This window comes from Heliangelus exortis, chromosome 14, assembly GCF_036169615.1.
Source record: "Heliangelus exortis chromosome 14, bHelExo1.hap1, whole genome shotgun sequence".
NCBI lineage: Eukaryota > Metazoa > Chordata > Aves > Apodiformes > Trochilidae > Heliangelus > Heliangelus exortis.
The window spans coordinates 3,304,095-3,325,365 of NC_092435.1; the positions used below are offsets into that span (position 1 = coordinate 3,304,095).

General features: G+C 45.2%; 1 protein-coding gene across 2 annotated transcripts in view; it reads left to right on the top strand.

Moving 5' to 3' along the window:
• The window catches only part of LOC139802459 (gamma-aminobutyric acid receptor subunit alpha-3-like), a 74,010-nt gene that overhangs the window by 44,013 nt on the left and 8,726 nt on the right, over nt 1–21,271 (top strand). For both annotated transcript variants that reach the window (XM_071757640.1, XM_071757639.1), the window contains exons 6-9: nt 7,908–7,990; nt 10,967–11,110; nt 12,699–12,851; nt 14,087–14,298. In XM_071757640.1, the coding sequence (XP_071613741.1) occupies nt 7,908–7,990; nt 10,967–11,110; nt 12,699–12,851; nt 14,087–14,298 (592 nt within the window). The remainder of the gene's footprint in view (nt 1–7,907; nt 7,991–10,966; nt 11,111–12,698; nt 12,852–14,086; nt 14,299–21,271) is intronic.

Sequence of the window (21,271 nt, forward strand, 5' to 3'; positions counted from 1 at the left end):
TCCTGCCAGTGCCCTGAGGGTTTAGGTCTCCATGCATCATTGATCTCATGTTACTGAGGCAGATGGAGTAAATGAACAGAGAAGCCCAACTTGACTTAAGGGCTCGGTTCTGCTCCTGCCTCTCTACCTGCATGTGGATGACTAACACTCCTTGTTTGTATCATTATCTGACAGGGAAAAAAAAAGAACTCAGTTTCAGGGCATTTTCTATCATTTCACTACTTCTTTCTTCAGCAAGGAGCTTCAGCAAATTTTGTGTGACTAGGAAAGTTTGATTTACTTTTCCATTTAGGGCCGAGCAGGTGCCAGGATAGTAGCATCATGAAGCTCTTGGGATTGAGCTTCTTGAAGAAAATGAAGCCATGGGATATTTTTAATAAATTCAACACATCCTTCAGTTTAGCTGTTGCCCAAAGAATGCGGGGATAAAGGAAAGTATGGATCTGCCTTTGCATGCTCCCCTGCCCCCCCTAAATGTACCTCTGAGGCTTTGTGAGGGATGAAGAGCTCACTCAGATACTCAAAGATTGAGGGTTGAGGCCTTTTGTCACAAACTGTATTGCACAGTACCAGGAGCTGTAGTGCATGGTTATCTTTTGTTTACCCAGCAGTGATTGCTGCTGTGCAGATGTGTGTGAGATATCCTAGTGAGGCTCCAGGCATCATTGGACCAACCTGATGCTGGTGATGTGTTTATTTTTGGCCCTCTGGAAAGCACTGTCCCCTGCAGAGGGCAGTGTGTCAGGAGTGAAGCAGGGTTCCTCTGGGCTTGCTGTTTAACACATCCAGAACGGGTTATCTGTCCTTGTGCAGCTGATGATCATCTTTTTCCCTACTGCTGAAGAAAAAGCTTGCTCAGGGATACACAAGGGCTTTTGAGTGAGAGCTAGGAAAGGAAGGAAGATGCAGGAGCACAGACTGCATAGTCCAAGGCTTTGCATAAGGCTGAGACTCTGAGACCAAGTGTTACCTGGCTCTGACACTCACAGGCACTCATATCTCAGTTCCCCTGTAAAATGATGATGATAGTATCACTCTTCCTTGTTTAGTGCTTTGAAAAGTCCTCCCAGAAAAGGGCTAGAAGGGCAGTAATGTTTTATATCCAAGTGGCACATTTGCTATTCTCACCTGTGCCCAGGGACATGCACGTGTCCTTCTCAAAGGAAGGAGCAGGACTGTGAAGCCAATCTCAGCCCCACACAACTGACAAGCAAAGTGCAAATCCCAAAGGGGCAGGTTCTGTTCTGCTGACAAGGCAGTGATCTGGACATCCACCAGATTTCCCCTGCACTGGCAAGACTGCCAAGGTGATGCCTTGCTGCAGGCTCAGTCTAGACAGGCACATTACCATGCAGTTTGACACCTCAAACATATCCTACTCCTCTACCTTGTACCAGCCAATATCCTTGAGGGATCAGCTCTGCTGATGTGCAATTAGAGGTTTGTCTCTTGCTGTTTACCTTGTCGTGAAAGCCAACTCCTCTTACTCAGCGTTTACATTTATAGATGAAGCTTCTCTGGTGGAACAGCGACTCTGACACGTTGTCACGGTTGCATCCAGCAAAGTTATCCCTGTGTGACAATATTTATAGCTCCTGGATGGAGTCTTTGTCACTGACCTGAGCTTCACAGAGTCCCACACCAGCTGTTGCTGAGCATCCAGACGTTTCCTTTAGTCAGGGCACAGCCTCCTCATGGATCGGTGCAGTGTCTTGGTTCAGACATTTGATCAGTAACTCAGGCACCAGTAACTTTGGCACCTGGGTGACAATATGGCCTTTCCACTCTCAGCATAAAATTGTATTTCTCTATTCCATTCTTTCTGGCTGCTGAGGAAGGGACAGGATTACTGATCCCTCTGTTTTTTTCCTGCTGTTTCGGCTGCCTTAGAGGGCATGGGGAACACTGGTTTATTATGTAGCCCTGCTTCATCAGTCTTGTTTGTGGAACTCCTACAAGACCCAAGTAGTTCCCAGAAGCCCAGCTAGGGCCTCAAAGCTCTGGTACCAGATGTGAATACAACAAACTGGGAATTGTTCATGGATTTACGTAAGGCACAGAGACTTAGCTGCTGCAGCAAACTCTGCATGCACTCTCTGGCTTGAGTTGTGTGAGGAACATGGAAAATGTTCCTGGCCTTGAAGAACATGAACACAGCAAAAGATTAATGCTGTGCTGATGGGATTCAGCTTTGTGAATCCAGGCTTTAAAGAGCTCTCCTGCTCTTCACAGGAACTGTCAGAGTGGGATGTTGAGGCTTTGCAGTAATTGTTAGGGTGGATCCCAGACAATGTAGGCTCAAGTTAGGCACTCAGAAGATATTTTCTGTAACTTACAGTGCACTCAGCTGCATGCCCAACTGCTTCAAGAAGCTAAAGACACCCTTGAAGTCCTTAGCATCAGTGCACAAGCACTTGGGAAGGAGGGTCAGAGAGCCCCTGGGTGAAACAGAAGCAGAGCAGGAGGGAAAGCTGCCTACAGAGGCTACCAGGAAATGTGCAACCGGGATGTTGAACCCAGTACCTACTGTGGCATGCTCAGAGTTTTGAGCTTCCCAGGCTGCCTTTTGAAATCACAGTTTCACAGTATCTCTTCCAGCAGAGTCTGTTTTTTCTTTACTGCCTGTTTTTGGGGTGGTTTTTATTTCTTTAACTTTTGAGAACTTTAGGCTGGAGCTTGCAGAACCCTTCCACACAACGGAGGTGCAGCCATCATTCTCCTTTCTGTAAGAGCAGCAGCTGGGAGGTTCCAGCACCAGTTCCTCTGTGTAGTATGGACTGGCAGCTAGTTGGCTGCATTCCACATCAGAGCTGATCTGAGATGGCAGAGTAAATGGACCTGAGCAGACCAAAGTTAGATTGCTAAACACGCAAGGAAAGCAGATGAGATGATATTTGTACAACCTGCTTTCCTCAGCCTTACAGATTCCAGAGTGGATCCAAAGGCAGAAATTATCTGTTTTCCAGGCTTGGTTTTGTGCAGGAAGGCTTTTGTAAGGAAGCTGTCTCAGGATGGGGAAATCTTCAGAGATCACCTTCTCTAGCTGCATTTCTGTCATCATGGACTGAAATCTCCAGGGGCTGGGGGAGGATGTATTGTGAATTCAATGATTTCATATCCAGCTCAAGGATCCTAGAAGCTATTAAGTTTTCAAGCTTAAACTCCAGCAATAAAACGTAACCTAAATTCTCACACAGCCTAAACCATAAACATTATTCAGCTTGACTGTGGTTATTAGTGACTATCCTAGAGGAGAAATCAGGACAAAACTCAAGCAATATCCCTGGCATAAACAAAGTCTGCTCTGCTGTATAGGGTGCTGTCATATTTTTGCACCACACATACACCAAGGGATTATTACATTTGCATCCCAGAAATTGTACTGAGACTCTCACTTATCCTGCAGCATGATGCAGGTAAGGACAGGAGCTCTAATGAGACATCAAAGGCTTTGCTAAGCTCCTGGTAACCATGAGAACGAAGCTGAAATGGTTTTGTTGTACCATCAGCCCTGGGAGAGGTATGTTTAGCCTGATTCAGAAGCTTGCCATTGTATCCAGCAGTTCAAAAGACTTCCCATGACTTTAAAGAGAAAAACATAACTTGTTTCCTGGATGTTCCACTTTTGGTGCCATTGTGACAGCAAAATGGGGAAAAAACATGAGAAGTTTGGGGGTTGATTTCAAGACAGTTCTGCATAAATTATTGCCAGTGCCTGGGACAGATGTGCCAAAGGATACAACAGCTGATTGCTGGCAGCCTGGCTATTTTTCACATGCTGTTTAGGCTTTAGTATGACATTTCAGGGCTCAGATGTCTGGACTTGAACAGAACATTAGAGCAACGAAGCAAATCTCTGTTGCTAGCTGGCCACAAGTTTCCTTGCACAGGGTAAGGGGCACAGAATTTCTGCAAGGGGCTTTTTTGCCTGAATATTTCAGAGGCATCAGTAATTGTCTGGGAAGTGAAATGCATTCCTCGTGGTTGGACATTTTTACGTTTCATTAGGCAAAGCATATGGTGCTGAGGAGTCCTTCACTAGCAACAGGAGGTGGAGGAGGAAAATGAAAGTGGAATGTGGACACTCTCCTGAGCAGTGACTGATTCCACAGCTCACCTAAGTACCTCTGCTAATGAGTGCTCTGAAAGATGAGTGTGTGCAAGAAAGGCTGCATGAGGGGGCTGAGAGATGGGCAAAGGATGCAGAGGGGTGAGCAGGAAGGAGCTGCAGTGCCTTGCACTCCAGTTGTGGGGAGAGCACCTTAGGGACCAGCCCACCCCAGGATGCACAGAGGCCAAAAGAAGAGGTTTCAGGCAAGGGATAACACCCGGGAGAGGGAACACATCTATTGCTTCCCCATTTGGCAGAAAAGCTGACTCCTTTTCTGTGTTATCCATGAATGTGCTGACTCCTGGCTGGCTGAAGTTGCTGAACCAGACTCTCTGGAATGATATGGGTTTTTTTTTTTTATTTATTTCAGGAGGTTTAAAAGCTTCTTCAGTTGCAGGTGGAGAAGTAGAAGATTATGTTGCTTTTTCAGTGGTTTGTTCGTGGATTTATCGTGTTGTTGTTTACTAGCTCAGCTAATAAATCACATTTTAAATTTAAAATGTGATTGCTGCATTCCCACATAACTGCAGTCATCCAGCATCCATCTAAAGTTGTCCCCTTCCCTTCCTTCCCTGCCTGGAGAGGGCAGGAGAGCCCAGCCCCTCTTAAGGCTCTTTCTGGCTGCTCTAAATGGCACCCAGTCACCAGACCAGCAATCTGCAGCCCTTTGAATCATTCAGCCTCATTTGTAGTGGCTCTTGCTCACAGCCAAAACTTGCAAAAAGAACAGTGGGTGAAAAAGGCCTTCCTGTTTTTTTGGAGTTCAGGATGCATCAGAAGGAAAGTACTGGTCAGAGCAGAGGTCCTTTGGAAAAGCTGACTTTGGGAACACCTAGCTCTGAGCTTTTGAAATAATAAAGTAATTAGGGAAGATAACAGTAAAATAGGAGGGCAAAAAGGAAAAAGGCTTAGGTTACCTGCTGAGGAGGACAGGAGAAATGCATCAACAAGTGTCAGTGACAAATATTAGAAGTAAAAAGTCCATTGCAGTTGGAAAGGACACAGAAGGAATTGCATGTTAAGATCCATGAGGACATGCTTGACATCCCAACCATGAAGATCCTCAAGTGAATTTGAGCTGACAGAGGAAAGCATCACAACAGAAACAGAATGGGAGGAGCAAGGCTGTCAAGTCCATGCCTTGCTGACAGGTTTTTATACAGGCTTCTTGAAATCCTAATCTGCATCCAGATTATGAAAGAGATACATCACAATTAATGAACAATTTGTTTGTGGTAGCCTTTGAGTCTCCAGAAGAAAATCAGTCCAATGATGTGCTTGTAGGCTTAACAAAATCTCTGTCAGTCTTCAGTGAGTCTTGGTTGAAGTCCTAAAGACCAGGTCTTGTCTCTTGTGTAAAGGAGGTGCATTCAGTCCAAAAGTGAAGAAGAGATCAGCAAAGTCATAAAGAGTGATTTGTTTCCAAGGAAGTTACTTTGGCCACACAGTGGTTCTTGAATTGGCTGAGGAAGCTGCTGGGGGGTGACAACAAAGTGTGGTTTGCTCTGAATTCACCCGGGTTTCCTATTTACTCTTTGAGTACCCACTGGCCTCATCTGCTGGAGATGTAGCCAGCCTGTGTAGACCAAATAAATCTCGTGTGATTAACCAGGCCAGAGTTGGACTGTGAGCCCTTGGAACCTATCAGTGAATGGTGACTCAACAGTCAGCCCCTCAGGGCTTCAGTGCAAGCCCATGGGGTGTACAGGGACCACATCCTGCTCATGCTGAATAGCTAAGAGCTGCTAATTGGGGCTGAACCTGCCCTGATTGTGGAAGTTGCTTTTATGGGGTTTTTTTCCCCCCTGTGGGCATCTCCTGGGGCACAAAGGGCAGATGTGGAGACAGCACAGTGCTAGCTGGCACTGAAAAATAACAGAAATGAGTATGTGCTGCTGTTGCCCTAGGGAGCAATGAGGTACCAGTGAAATGCTCAGTACCAGTGGGGAGCTCACACTGTGCAGGACGCTCACCTCTTCCCTCTGCTCATACAAGAATAAGGCACAGACTTTCCCATGGTGTGATCTGCTCTGTGGCACTGTGACCCTAGTGACCACATGCCTCAGCTTTCAGACATCCCATAAAGGATTTAAACCTCTGTGGTGGGTTCTGTGTGGGCTCCAGGGCTTTTGGCCACTCAGTCCTGGTCCATCACAGTTCCCGCAGCTTTCAGCATTGCTTGCACCTCTTGATTTAATGCCTCTGTCTGTGTTGTGAGGATGTCAGTTTTCCTAGAGCATCTGAAAGAAGCAGATATGGCTGAATGTGGGTCTGGGAGGTTCCTTTCCTCACCTGGCAAAGCAAAATTCAGAGTCACCGGCAAGGTTCCAGCACAGCCATGGCTGCATTCACAGCCAACACAGGAGCAGCTGTGCAGGCATTTGCTGCTGCTCTGTTCCTTGCTTGTGGCTGGTGGCTGCCTGTCACAGCACCATCTGCCACTGCAGCCATCACTGCTGCAGCCTCAGAGATCCCCTGCCACCTCCAAGCCTCACTTATTCTGCTTTGTTTCCCACACAGGGGTTTTTAGAGTGATTCGTGATTGGTTTTGTCCACCAAACTTTTTATGTCAGGTTTGAAAAACAGTCCTTTTTTTGCTTTCTTTTTGTGGAACTATTTAAGGTATGTCCACCTGAAAGACATCATCTTTTTTATTCTGGTTTGATTTTAGCAAATGAAATCCTAACTTTTTCTTTTTTTCAGGGTTTTTTTTCCATTTTACTAGGTCTCAATATGTTCTTTGAAGAGTAAATTACCTGAACATTTTTCCAGCTGCAGGAAAATACCTCAATAGGAGCTTTCTACTGTTTTTCTTCACTTAAGTTTTTCACAAGTCACCTTCAGCCATAGGTCTGTGGACTTGCCCTTTGCATCCACATGTTCCTCCTGTCATGGTTTCTCTGTTGTTTTGCCAAGCTGTCAAAAGTGGAAACTTTTTTCTACAAATGGTTCCTTCAGAGATTTTATTCGATGCCTCCTTGGAAGCCACCTGTCCTGGCTTCCTCTCTTAGGTTGCTGGCTTTGCAGTAAGGAACACAAGCTTTGACCTTTTTTAGAGTTTTTATAATGGATCTTCTTACACCTGGCCCAGTGTTCTGCAGCACACTGCTTTTATGGCTGTGCTTCTCACACAGAACCTCTTCCTGACAAGGTATCCTGCTGGTATTTGGTGGATGTGTAAAGCACACAGGTTGTCCTGAGCCATCCCAAATAGCCCCTGGACGTGCTGTTCTGCATCTGTCCACAGCATCCTCTACAGTGCCACCAGTGAGGGAACAGCTGAGGAGAGAGCACCACCTGTGACTTCGTGGCTCTGACTGACTTGTTCAGCAAGCCCAATAATGCTGTGGTTTCCTGACTGAACAATCTGCTGGCACTCAGTTCCTTATGGACCATAGGAAGAACAGGTCATGTTCTCTGGAAGCCCCTTCCCTCTGCTTTCCAGCGTGGTTGATGAAATGTCCCCCTGGCCCCAGGCATTAATGAGCTCTCTGTGCACAGTGCATAAGCAAACAGAACTTCTGGGTTTTGGCAGATTTTCTGATCACACTGGGTGGATAACGATGAATTTAGTCAATTGAGTTGAGTTTATACAATGGGAAAGGTGGCCAGATCTGTGTGATGGCTGTTCTCCCCACAGCTGATGGCCTTCTGCCCAGAGACCCAGAGGGCAGTGATCACAGCGTGGCCTTTGTTGCCTTTGATGGATGCAGAGCAAAGATGCTGTGGCAGCAGGGCCAGGAGGGAACCTCCAGAGCCCTGTGTTTGTAACCATGCCCCACGTTTTGTCTTGTAGGCTAACGATCCATGCAGAGTGCCCCATGCACCTGGAGGATTTCCCAATGGATGTGCATGCTTGCCCGCTGAAATTTGGGAGCTGTAAGTAACTTGATCAGCCTCTACAAGGAAGTAGAGATAAAGAACAGTTCTTTGTGTGGTTAGTGTTTTCCAGTATTTTAGTAACAGTGTTATTAATTACTGCTAACGATAATGTGACCAAAAACTGGTTTCTCATGTGTCACGTGTACAATTCCTAGCGTTGTCAGAAGTGGGCAGCAAAGCTGTGGTCAATTCAGGCTCAAAGAATAGGTTAGATATGGTTTTGCTATAAATGTATTAGAGAAGTAGGAAGAGCAGCTTATTGTTGCCCTCCCTGTTTTCAAGTGGGCAGCAGGATAACGCTGGTGGAAAATGCAGAGATGCTTTTCCCTCATTCCAAAGTCTAGGGAAGATCTGCAGGCTGCTGATCAGCTGAAGGCTGCTCCCAGCCTCTCAGGTTTGCAGTTGCTCATCTGCCTGGTCTTCCCATCCCCTGCCTTGGAATAAGTTCCCTCTTCTCTCCCATATGGAATTTCTTTTGGTTTTGTTCCTAAAGGGAGTGAGAATCAAATTCCAAGTCACTGGTTCACAAAAACGTGAAAATAAATTTTCTAATTCTGCTCAGCCTGGAGTGTCCTCCAGGTCCAGTGATCTGAGCAACACTCTCAATCAATGTTTATATTAGATGGAAGATTTTCTCACTTCCAACTAAAGAATGAGCCCCCACCAGTAATCTACTTTTTTAACGCTAAGAAAACAGAGAAATCACAACTTTTCCAAACTGATCCTCCCTTCCTGTATCCATTTTGGAGTTAAGTAAGAAGAAAGTTGAAAAGGTTGATTGACACCAGAAGAAATCATGTTTATCATGTGCATCTGCTCCTCTGCCTCATGACAAAATGCATCCATGAAACCGAGTGATTCAAAACTACTAAAATAAAGTTCTTTCTTAGGCAGCACCTCATTAAATGTAGAATTTATTGCCACAAGACATCACTAAGGCCAGTAAGTATAGAGAGGATGAATTATTAATGTCACTTGACTGTGTGGAGAGGGATATAAAATCTCATACCTCAGGCCTAAATTCTGGGATTATTACAAGTCTTGCAGGAAGGCAGATTACCCCAGATATAATGCTTATAATGTTTCTTGGTGACAAAAATGGATTAATGTGCATCTTTCTGCTGGAACACCCTTTGGGATTTTTCCGGGTATTTTTACTGATTTGGCCTCTGAATTCTGAGAGTTTTGACACAAGCAGCTCAGTGACCTGCCCCTATTTAACCTTAGCATGGCTCTTTCTAACACACCCATCCACGTAGGGTCTGAGCCCACCTCTCCTTTGTTGGAGTAGGCATTGAAAAAGTGTTTGTGCCAAAAAGCTGGAAGCTGCTCGTTTGCAAGAAGCTTAGACTGGGTCAGATTTGTAAATAAAAGGACTATGCCAGGACAGACATGTAGATGCTATTAAAAGGATAGACAAATTTGTCTCAAGACCACTTTCCAGTGATCCCCACAACCTGAATAGCTCATCAGTAGCCTTCTATCCCTGTGCCATGGTGGCAGCCATCCAGAGGGAAGGCAGAGAGCTTGCAGGAGAAATAAGGGCATCAGGAATTTCAGGTAGCTTCAGCTTCCCACCTGCATCTTTCTTTCAATCAAGTGCTGTGAAGGTGATGGCTTCATCTGTCACCATCCTCCCTAGAAGATGAATGTATGTAGCAGAGAACAGTTTCTAAGCCTAATCATAGGATATTTGTACAGTACCTGTCTGAGAGTAGGCTAGGAGGAGATGTTGCTGAAGTTGCCAGGTCTACTGCATGTCAGAGCTGTCCTTGGACTGGACTGCATCACAAGCAAGGTATTAAGCAGAACCAAACCATCTTCATGGCATTAAATATGTTACAAGCTTCCATGCCATTCCTACATGACACCAGATATTGCTCTGTCTCAGACTACTGGGTATGTAGACAACTGCATTTTCAGGGATGATGGCAATGAAACTGTGGGAAAGTTTCCCTTGTAGACTGAGAGTGACAGTGGGTGAACCATGACTGCTAGACCAGAAGGTGCTGCCCATCAAGGTGGGAAAGCATTGGCAGGACTGTAAAAAGCTGAGCTTGGTGGAGGATGAGTGTTTCCAGAAGCCTGTTGTGACCTGGGAGGAGGGGTTGGAAGAGCAGTGTATTGCACGTTGGATGAGAAGTGCCAGCCAGGATCAGAAGTGCTTAAGCAGCACCCTGCCATGGTGAGAAACATTGTCTGATTATCAGAACCACTCCTTCCACTTTGCAGAGCGCCTGCTTAAAATTTAACAGATTTGCCAAAACCTTGAGTGCAGAGATAGCAGTAATTTATTTGGAAAGATCAGAGAAATCTGGTTGTCTCAGGGCACAATCTTCTACAAAGCAGGAGCTGAGATATTTTTGTAGTTAACCTGACCTGTTGCTTGACCTGACCCCAGTGAAAGAATCCCCTAATGTCCTAGCAAAAGAAATTGGTGGTAAATGTGAATTAAAAACTTGTTTTAGTCAATTTTGGTTTTGCTTAAAAAAAAAATGGTGCAAAGTGGATATGAACCTTAGACATTATGGGGAGTTCAACCCCATTTGTGTTTGGTCTTTCTTGCCAGCTGCTGCATGACTCTCCCAATCCCTGGCAGGGCAGGACTGTGGCTGTCCTGCTGCCCCAACAACCTGCTGATCCATATGCCTTCCTATGCCTATATGCCATATGCTCTGCCCATCCTGTCTCTGCTCAGAGCCAGCCCTTGCAGAAACAGCACATCTAGGGGACAGTGTGGGTGTCAACAGCAGTGCTCAGCCCCTTCTTCCAGCTCCCATCTGAAAGCCCCAGCTCCCTTTTGCTCCTTGATTTAACGGGTTTGGAGCTGCCTTGGTCTCTGGCCATGCTTGGCTGTGCTCAGCCATGTGGCTCTGAGGAGTGCACAGCAGGGACTCATTTGGCTCCAGGCCAATTTTGGTCTATTTTAGGTCAGGCAGAAGCACCAACTTCATTCGTCTTTCTCTCCCTCAGATGCCTACACAAAGACAGAAGTGGTCTACACCTGGACACTGGGGAAGGATAAATCAGTGGAAGTAGCAAAGGGTGGATCTCGTCTGAACCAGTATGACCTCCTGGGCCATGTTGTTGGGACAGAGATGGTTCGATCCAGCACAGGTACCTGTGGGACCACAGTGCAATGCCTGGGCTGAGCACACTGTCAGATAAGAGGGACCTACATGCCACGACAGTTTGACAGAATTATAGAGGCAGGATCTGTGGGCAGTGAGCACCACAAGCCTCATGCTAGTGGAGAAAACAGCTGGAGACATCTGAAACAGTCACAAAGATGCAGCAAAGGGCTGAGCTTTTAGTGGTTTCCACTATGAAAGAGCTTTATCACTCATACACCCTAGAAAACTGATTTTAGGAACCTACAAATTATCTGCTGTCTGGAAAAATTGCCCTGTCTTGCCCATCAGATACTGTAGGTTCATTAGTCTTGGAATCTTTTCCAGTCCCTCGGGAGAGCATTGCGGGTAGGGAAGGCAAATGCAACTTAATGTTCAGTGTGATTTTCACTGCATCTGCTTACACAACTATTGTCATAGATAATAGAAGATTATCCCAAACAAATGTTGCTTCTGATTAATGACCAATATTAATCAACTTTCTCTCCCATCTGCTGGTCCTCCCTTCCCCGCTGAATCCAGGTACCAATAGCTTATGTTTTCTCGTGTGTGTCTCTCATATTTCTTTTTCTTTTTTTTTCGTCTATATGCACCAATAGTTCTCTCATTTGAGGATATTTCCTCTCTGGTGCACTTGATTTTAATAGTGTCTGTCTGTAACAACTCATATCACCTCCCTTGGGGAAATGTAGGGAGTCCAGGGAACTAAATGTCATAATATCTGGCCCATCTCTCTACTTAAGCTGTAGTAAAATATACAGATGAATAACCTGAAGTGGCAAGAAAGCTGCTAAAGGCTCCCATGTGTAGTGTTTTAGCAGAGCCATGTTCACAACAAAAAGACACAATAATCTAATAAAATATCCAAAGCTTTGAGTGGAGGAATTGGGCATTGAGGGAAAACAGGGACAGCTGCTCCTTTGATTTATAGCCCAGACCTTTAACAACAGAACTTGACCCGATTTTTGAGATGGTTACAGTGAGGAAAGGTGGGATATTTTCCTAATTGTCAGAGAAAATCCTGTCCTGAAATCCTACTGAAGCACTGCCAGGATCTCTCTAGGCTTAGGAGATTTCACCCACAACAAGAATCCCTGTGCTGGTGCAGAAAACAGATGAGAGCTGGGCTGGGAGAGATGCACAGAGGCATCTTGTGCCAGGAGTGCAGCAGGGAAAGCCTGTTACCTACTTGTTTATTGGCACTGATTTGCTTTTGTCCCACAACCATTTTGTAAGGAAATTAAGAAGTTTCCAGAGGAATGTTTTAAAAGGACAAATTCTGGCTGTGACCAATGCCAGGCATGGCACAGCAGCTGTGTGTGCATGTGCAGAATTAGTGCCAGCAGCATGCTGCACCATACATAGCCTCCTCTACAAGGCTGATGGGGTGGCCTGCAGTGCTGTGAGATACCAGGGCATGCCAACCAGTACCAAAGATGCACACGCTGCAGTTTCATCCAAGAACTTGAAAGTTTGCTCAGGACAGATCTTTAGTGGTTTAGAGAAGTTTGGCTGGTTGGCTGGCCCCCTCCTGGAAAGAACTGGCTGCTCAGTATCTCTGCCTGTTTCTGCAGGGGAGTACGTCGTCATGACCACACACTTTCACCTCAAGAGGAAGATTGGGTACTTTGTGATCCAGACCTACCTACCCTGCATTATGACAGTCATCCTGTCCCAGGTCTCCTTCTGGCTTAACAGGGAGTCTGTTCCTGCCCGGACGGTTTTTGGTGAGTCTGGGAACGTGGGGTCATCCTCTCAGGTCAGGGAAGAAAGGCACCACAAATTATGGGAAATAGGCTGAGCATCAGAGCTGGTGATCTACAGGCCTTGACTGGCATCAGTGAAGCTTCTGGCCAAATCCCAAAATATCTCTCAGTGCCCCTGCTTGCACTGGATCACTGCAAAAATACTGCTGTTCACATTTGTGCTACTAACCAGGAAATAAATATTAAAAATAAGCAAAATATTGATATTCTAATTATATGCATTTGGCTGTGTCTGCTTATCTATATTGGCTTTGGAACTGAGGAGAGAATAGGTACATGGGGAGACATTGAAAGCTCTACATTTCAAATTGCTAATGTGCAGAGCTCCATATAACATGCTCCTAGGCTGAGGCAGTATAACTGCATGGTAATTATATTGTTATTAATTTCTTCAGCTTGTTTGAGGTGCTATCTCCGAGGAAAAGTGTCAGGCTGGCATTGCACGTATATTAAGAGCTTTTATAAACATTTAATAACAGAATTACTTTGTGCTTTCCTGCCAAGACCTTTAATTCAGGATCTACGCACCAGCTCTCCCAGACCAGGTGAGATGCTGCACTATGGAAATAACAGATACACCCAGCAGATGCCACTTAAAAGAAAGGATATTGTACAAAAGTCACCTAGCAGAGAGGTGATATTCAATACCATCTGCTCATTTTCTTGAGTAAGACATTAAGTGGTGTGGTTTCAAAGATCAGGAAGCATTTCCTCTATAGCAAGAGTCATGGTTAGAAAAACTCCCACAAACCCAGCAAGGCTGATGTTCTACATCATCTACATCAAGGCTGAGGATCTGAATGCAGGTGTCTACCTGTGAACTAGGACTCTTTTATAGTGAGCAGAGGTATAGCTGATGGAGTTTGGGAAAGATTAATCTCACCCTAATGCATATGTTTGCTATTGGTTATATGAACTGGAGATATTAAAAACTGAACCAGAGAAGGCCCCGAGCAGCATAACTCAGCCCTGATTTGGACAAGCTAACTTCCCTTCCCACCCGGATTGTTTCGTTCTTCAATTAATTGCACCCCAAACTTCTGCTGGGTGAGACGCTCTCGATTACAGGGGGAGCGTGGGCCACGTGGCTCCTGAATTTACATCGTGGAAATACCAACTGTGCGCTTTGATCGATAACTGGGCGGGTACAAGCGTATGGTCTCACACCATCCCTGTCTCCTGCTGTGTTTCCACAGGTGTCACCACCGTTCTCACCATGACCACACTAAGCATCAGCGCAAGAAACTCATTGCCTAAGGTGGCGTACGCGACGGCCATGGACTGGTTCATAGCCGTCTGTTACGCCTTTGTGTTTTCTGCGCTGATCGAATTTGCCACCGTCAACTACTTCACCAAGCGCAGCTGGGCTTGGGATGGCAAGAAAGTGCTGGAGACCCAAGAGATGAAGGTCAGCCCCGTGGCCAAGGCCAGGGACAGAGGGTGGTTAAGAAACACTGCAGGAGAGAGCTGTGCGGGGGGCCGGGAGTGGGTAACGTGCAGCCTCCCGGCACTCTGGGAGGCTGCATGTTACTTACTGGGATCCCCAGCTCAGATCTCAACTGGAGTGGTTCTTAAAAGCTGAGGGAGGAAGGGCTTGGAGGGCTGGTCACTGTGCTTGGCTGAAGAAAAACACCCAGACATGAGTGCTCGGTTTTGACTCCGTCCTTCTGCATGACCATTCACCGGTGGAAACACGAACGTGTGCATGTTTTGGTCTTGCTCTGCCATTAGTCTCCTCCTCCTCCTCTCTTCTCTCCTGTCCAATCCGTAGCTGCCCTGCTCCGTGTTCCCGGCATGCTGCGCACACCCAGATATTCCACAGGATGCAAGCCTTGCCAATGGAGACAGCCCCACTTTGCTGTGTCCCCCCCAGCTGGTATCCCTGACTGCAGATCTTCCCTGGCATGGGCAAGCATGGTGCAGGGATGGGGAGGTGTAATGCTCGTGCTGTTGCCCACAGCTGCTGGCAGCTGCTGCTTTGTGAGCTTGGGCAAAGAGGGTGGGTGGGAAGCAAGCAATCAGAAACAGCAACTGGCAGTGAATTAAGTGCCTGGCATCACCCACGTTTTCCCTTCTTGCTTGGGATGAGTCTCTCTGACTGCTTCCTTCCTGATAGCCACTGCTACCCCTGCTTGTGCCCCCTTCCTCCTCTGATTTAATCTCTGCTGCGCAGAAAAATCGCTTACTGTAGCACACTGCTCCTTTTTTATACTTACTGAATCAAATTGAAAATCAGCTTTGTCCTTGTTCTTGGTTCTAAAGCCTGTTTTAGTCCTCTGCATTTTGATGTGTTGTTTAAAATTGCCGTGGGGCTGTATGCAAATACGGGGCAGAATTGCAGTAACTTTTGGGAAGACAACAAATCCATCATCTCTCTGGTACGGAGGTCAAAGCAGGAGAACAGATGCCTTACCAAGAGCTGCAGTCATCACTGGCTGTTGAATGTCCCTCTCTTGTCCTTCTTGGACTCTTACCTATCTGTTTGCTTTTGCAGCTGTGGTCTGAGCAACAGACTCAGGGCAAAAAGGCTCCAGAGGAGGCCAATTGATGTTCTTCTACTTCCATCATGAACAATAATGCTAATCTGGCCCCTAGAGATGCAAGAAGCCTTTCCTGGGTCATTGGTAGGGAAGAATCAGAACAGGTCCTCAAAGCAACTATGTCCCTTTCAAGGATGGGTGAGTCAGCACAAAGTCAGGATTCACATAGCTTTGGGCAATTATGTGAGCTGGGCACAACTGAACATGCAGCAAAGGCTCAAAACCTTCAATTTGTCATAGAAGCAGCATGCTCCTGAATTTATTCACTAGCCCAGTACTGCAAGACTTAACAGTGCTGAAACAATAGGGTAAAAGCTTGCAGAATGTTTGTGCACCTGGTAAGCAAACAAAAAAAAAAAAAAAAAAAAAAAAGCAGGACCAGGATTGTTTCAGAGGGATTTTGCTGCAATTGGTATCTGTCTGGAGAATTTAGAACTCCAAATCTGTGGATGCTTTTTCAATACAACCCTGTTCTTTATCTTAGCAGGCTAATTCACTTCCAGTCTCTGCAGCTCAGAGGGCTCCCTGAAGAGTGATGGGCTTTCAGGGAGCTTGGTAATATTGTGTGTCACCATATCTGCTTTTCATCTTGATTCCATTTAATATTTCCAAGCAGTGAATTTGCTATGCAATGAAGGTGACTCATTGGCTCAGCTTCAGCTTTTAATTAGGTCTTCTTGGAACAACTGACAAGGCATGTGGTTGAAACCACAACAGAAAGTGGAGGCGTTTTAAGATGTTTGTACCAGGAGTAAAACCACCACTGACAAGCCTTGGCTGAGAGACTTCCCTCCAGCCAAAAAGAATGCTCATTATTGATGTGATAGCAAGGATCCTCACTCCAGGTTTAATTCATCTCCTTGCATGAACGTGAAAAAAAACCCACCAATGAGCATCAGACCTTTCCCTCATCCCAAATGTAGGCAGAAATGCTCCCTAAACCATTTGTAAGAAATCACTACCTTGCAAAAGCTGTTACTGACAGGCACTCCCTGCGTGTTCACTCTCTCAGGGTTCTCTCCATTCTTTCTTTCTCCCCTCTTGCCAACCCCCCAGTTTAGATGGAACCAGGGCATTTTTTCAGGTAGGATCAAATACGATGGGCTGATCTTGGTGGATCACTGATGTCTGCACCACAAATGCTCATGCTGATGTTCTGCCTATAGCCACAGCTGTGTTCTCTACAGTTCTCCTTTAATGAAAGGCAGGAAGATATTACTATAGATGTTACCAAAAATTCCCTTTAGTGCACACTCTGAAACATTTGACTAATGCTTCTTGGACCCAAATGTTTTCCAAGCCTTCCTCTCCTGCCACCAACAATTACTAACTGTGGATGAAGGATTTCCTCTCTTTTTGTATGGAAGAGTGACTGCAACCAATTTAAAAGTGTAGATCAAATTGGAGAGACATATCTGAATGCAATATGGAAAACTTGTTAGTAAAGATGATTTTTAAAAAAGACATCATCAGGAAGAAGGTGGGAGATGGCAGTAAGTGGGGAGTTGGAGGCCAAAGAGCCTGAAAGAAGGATACCTTTTGCCAGTGAGTTCCCCACAACAGAAGTATTATCTGTTCCTAAGCATGGAAGATGCTCTGGATCTTTGGAAGATGCTTACTTAAACTCTCTTCAACCTGCAACACAGCATCTATGCATAAAATCTGATTTAGCTCTGCATCTATGCTTGTACAACATTGCCCTGAAATCCTGGGTGGCCAGAAGCAACAAAAACAATAGAAGCAGCCACAGTCAGACTTGTGAAAGTGAGGAACAAACACACTTTGCAAAGTTCAAGGAATAGTCCTGGATCTTTATCCTTCTTACCCTTAAGACAATTGTCCACTACTTTATGGTAAGAAGTAGGCTTCTAAAGCTTTCCAGGCTTTTAGAGTACTTTTCACATGTCTTTTCATGACGAAAAAGTCACCAGAAAGCATACTCTCTGTCAGTAAGATCATCATGTGTTTCTTTCTCATATTTTGGAAGTTGCAGGCACCTGTTTGTACTGGGTGCCTTTTCCACTGACTCCGTGCTGACCAGCTTTTTGTCCAATTTACTCATCAACAGTTTTGAAGTTTTCCCCTTGATCCAGGTCACTTGGGAATTTTTCTTGTTTTGCCTTTGTTTCTTTTCAGTTGTGGCATCTTTGTTTCATTCCCCTCCTTGCCATCAGTGAGGAGCTAAAGCCTTGACAGGCTGCTATTTTCCATCAGTTTGAAGTCTTAGGGACTCACAGTGGGTTCACACACATCTCTTTTTTTCTGCCTCACTATAGTATGTTTTTTCTGGGACTTTTGTTGACCGTGCTCTGCAGCCCACATCCTCCTGTACTTGCAATCACTTGTGGCTTTTCACAGCACTGCAAGTGATTTATGTTCTCAGCATCTTGATGAGTATCATTCTTTGACAGCACTGCTGCTTCTGCTTTCTCTCAACACTACCTTTGTTGTGTGTTGGGCTGAATATTGATTCCATCCAGCTTCTGAGTAGTTGTCTGGTGATCCAAGGAGTGTAAAATCACTGGGCTTGGTCCCACATAATCTGAATGAAGTAATGGAAGAGAGGACTGATGCCAAAGGTTGCACCAGCACCTGACAGCAATGTGGCAGTGCACAGCCTGCTTGTAAATAGACCACATTGTGCACACCTTCAGCTCTGCTCAGAGTAGAGGCATCTGAGTGTAAAACACTTTGCTGCTATTCTGTGATAGGATCAAGTCCTTGGCACACTGCAGAGGGAAGCTTGGCTGGCATGGAGAAGGAGTGGAATGGTTGCTGGAAGAGCAACTGCAGTTGCTGGGCTTTTGAATTATAGGATGCAAGTATGTCAGAAATTAGAGCTGCTTGGATGCCAATCAAGTGATTTTTCTCAGATCCCTTCTATTTCTCAACTACTGTAAATATTAGTGATGCTGACCTTCAGAATGGCCTGTCAGAGGGGTAGTTCTTCCAACCCAAATTTTAAGCAGGTGCAGAGAACTAAATCTCCAGCAGATCATAGGCAGAAACAGTAATTCCCAGTGCTTAGAGGTGTAGCCATTAGCTCCTCAATGGAGAGGCTTGAACATGAGAATAATTAACAAAAATTCTATTATTTTCCAGTATGTGTGTTGTGGAAGAACTTGTCAGACTGCAATATCTAGGGAATGTATTTATCTCTAGACCAGCTTTCACAACTTTTCCTTCAGGAAAGCAACACAGGAACAGCTTTGTGCAGTTGTTCAGTCTCCCTGTGCCAAACTGGGCCATAAACTCAGGAATTGCTTTGCAACGTAGATGTTTTGAATTGGATAAGTTTTCAAAGAAAATGTGGGGTTTCATCCTGTTTTTCCACTCTATTTCAGAAGGACATGAGACCCCTCACAGGTAAAGATGGCAGGAGGAAGTCTGGGGTCTACTTTGCAGCTGACAACAAAAATCACATTTGGTTTTGTTTGACTGTCAAATTCTTGTCTGAAACACCTACTTATAAATCACAGCCCAGTAAACTTCAAGCTGAAACGTTTCTTCTGACACCTCAGGAGCACAGCACATCTAGAACACACCCATGTACTTTGGGGTAGTCAGTGTGTGGTCTGGATGCTTCCCAAAGGCTACCAGGGCTCATATGAATGACCAGGGCAGAAGACTATATAGGCAACTGGAAAAAGGCCCTGTCTGTAGTCTCCTAAGCCTCTGCACTACTTGAACAACATAATGTGAAGTCCAGAGAAATCCAAGTTGATGCTTGGGAGCTGTAGGTCACACAAATAGGAGCAATAGCTCCAAACAACCCAGTTTCCTTCAGCTGCTTCTCATAGTACTTATGCTGTAGACACTCCACCAGCTTGGTTGCCCTTTTTTTGACTTACTCCAACACCTCAATGTCTTTTTCAAAGTGAAGGGCCCAAAACTGAACACAGAATTTAAGTTACAGCTTTGCCTATGCCAAGTACAGGGGCACAATCACCTTCCATAGTCCTGGTGGCCACACTATTCCTGATACAAGCCAGGATGCTTTTGGCCTTCTTGGCTACCTGGGCACACTGTTGGTTTATGTTAAGCCAGCTATAAACCAGCACCCCCAGGTCCTTTTCTGTTGGTCTGCTTTCCAGCCACTCCTCCCCAAGCCTGTAGCATTGCCTGGGGTTGTTGTGACCCAAGTACAGGACCCAGCACTTCCTCTTCTGGAACCTCCTACAACTGACCTCAGCCCATCAATCCACCCTGTCCAGATCCCTCTGTAGAGCTTTCTTGCCCTTAAGCAGCTCAACATTCTTCCTCAGCTTGGTGTTTTCTGCAAACATTGATAAATATCAATGATATTTATCAATATCATTGATAAAGATATTAAAATGTCTTTGGCCAGGCAAGATGGATCCACTTTCAGGCTCTGGGGCAGAAAAGGTAGCTAGTTAGAAAGTGTCATGACACTTGTAGTCAGCTTGTTCCTGTAACTAATAATATGGCTGATTAATACTAAAATAATCACAGTGCACTTCAAATTATGTTCTGTGAGCAGCAATCTGTTTTTCATTTCATTACTGATTATTATTTTATTACCTCCTATAGTTGTGTTAATAAGGAATGATACTCAAGCATATTTAAATGTTTTATAAGGTGAAACATCTTTCGTTCTTTATCTGCTTCCTGTTAGTTCCTTAGCAGGAAAAGTTCACCTCCAGTGCAGTGGGTACAAGTTACCATGGCTCTAATGGTGACAGAAATTGGTCACTCAGTTAAAGATCATAACATCTCACATGAAAGACTATGGCTATGATCCAATCAGTGGTTTAGTCTGATCTTGGGTCAGAAGACATTTAGACCTCCTTCTAAGCAAGTTCATGTCTGTAATTGCTGGGATTTTTACAAGGCTGCAGGTCAGCTATGATGTTATTCAAGATGGGTTTAAAAGTTGCACAGAAGTTTGATTTTAGTGTCCCTCTGAAGATCACTGTGGAAAATTAATTTCCTGAGGTAACCAGAAATATCCATGCTGGTTGTGGACACATTTAAAATGGAAGTACAGCATGAAAACTGAAGCCCCTAGAGTATCTTTGCAAAGCAGATGGGGCAAATCCAGCTTTTGCAGCTCCCTTTGCTACTCAACAATGCCACCTGCTACCAGTTCCCAGGCTAAGGTGGGAAAATGAACAGGTCCTGCTGGCTGCACCATCTCTCCTTCTCTTGACAGTCCCTTTGTATGTGGTTCCCTCACACGTACATGAAAGGCCATGCTTACCACCCTTGGGAGATGCTTCTGAATAGAAAATTAGATCCAAAGTCACACCTTGTTCTCAGTTTAGGTATTAGATGCCCACTGTGAGGCATTGCTGTGTCTAACACTGGCTCTTGGTGTAATTACAGTGGACACTGCATGGAGAATGTGAGCCCTGGGTTGTGTAGGGTGTCTGCATATGGGGACATTTCATTCCACTGGCTTCTCCTGCTAGAAATCCAGGCATAGTGCAAATGCCTTTTGTCTGTTCTGTATCCTACCTGGGTAGGTCATGAGGTGCTCTAAAAGATCCCAGAGGCATTTTGGACATCGTGATCTTAAAATATGAGGCATTTGTGAGGTATTCAGGGCACTGAGCCAATGTATGATATGTCCTTGTAATATGGTGCAAAAATATTTTGATGCTGTCACCCACTTTCTTAAAGCCACTGACATTCTGCTGCAAAGAAAAAATATTAAAGAGAACTATAATCTTCTATGATGTATCCTCCTCTCACCTGACACAGGAAACAGGCCAGCAAAGCAAAAAATCAAGTTCTTCCCCCAGGATTACCACACAAGCTTCCCATCTTTTCTAAAGTCTACGTCATCTCTTCACATCCGGACCTTATGTGCAACATATT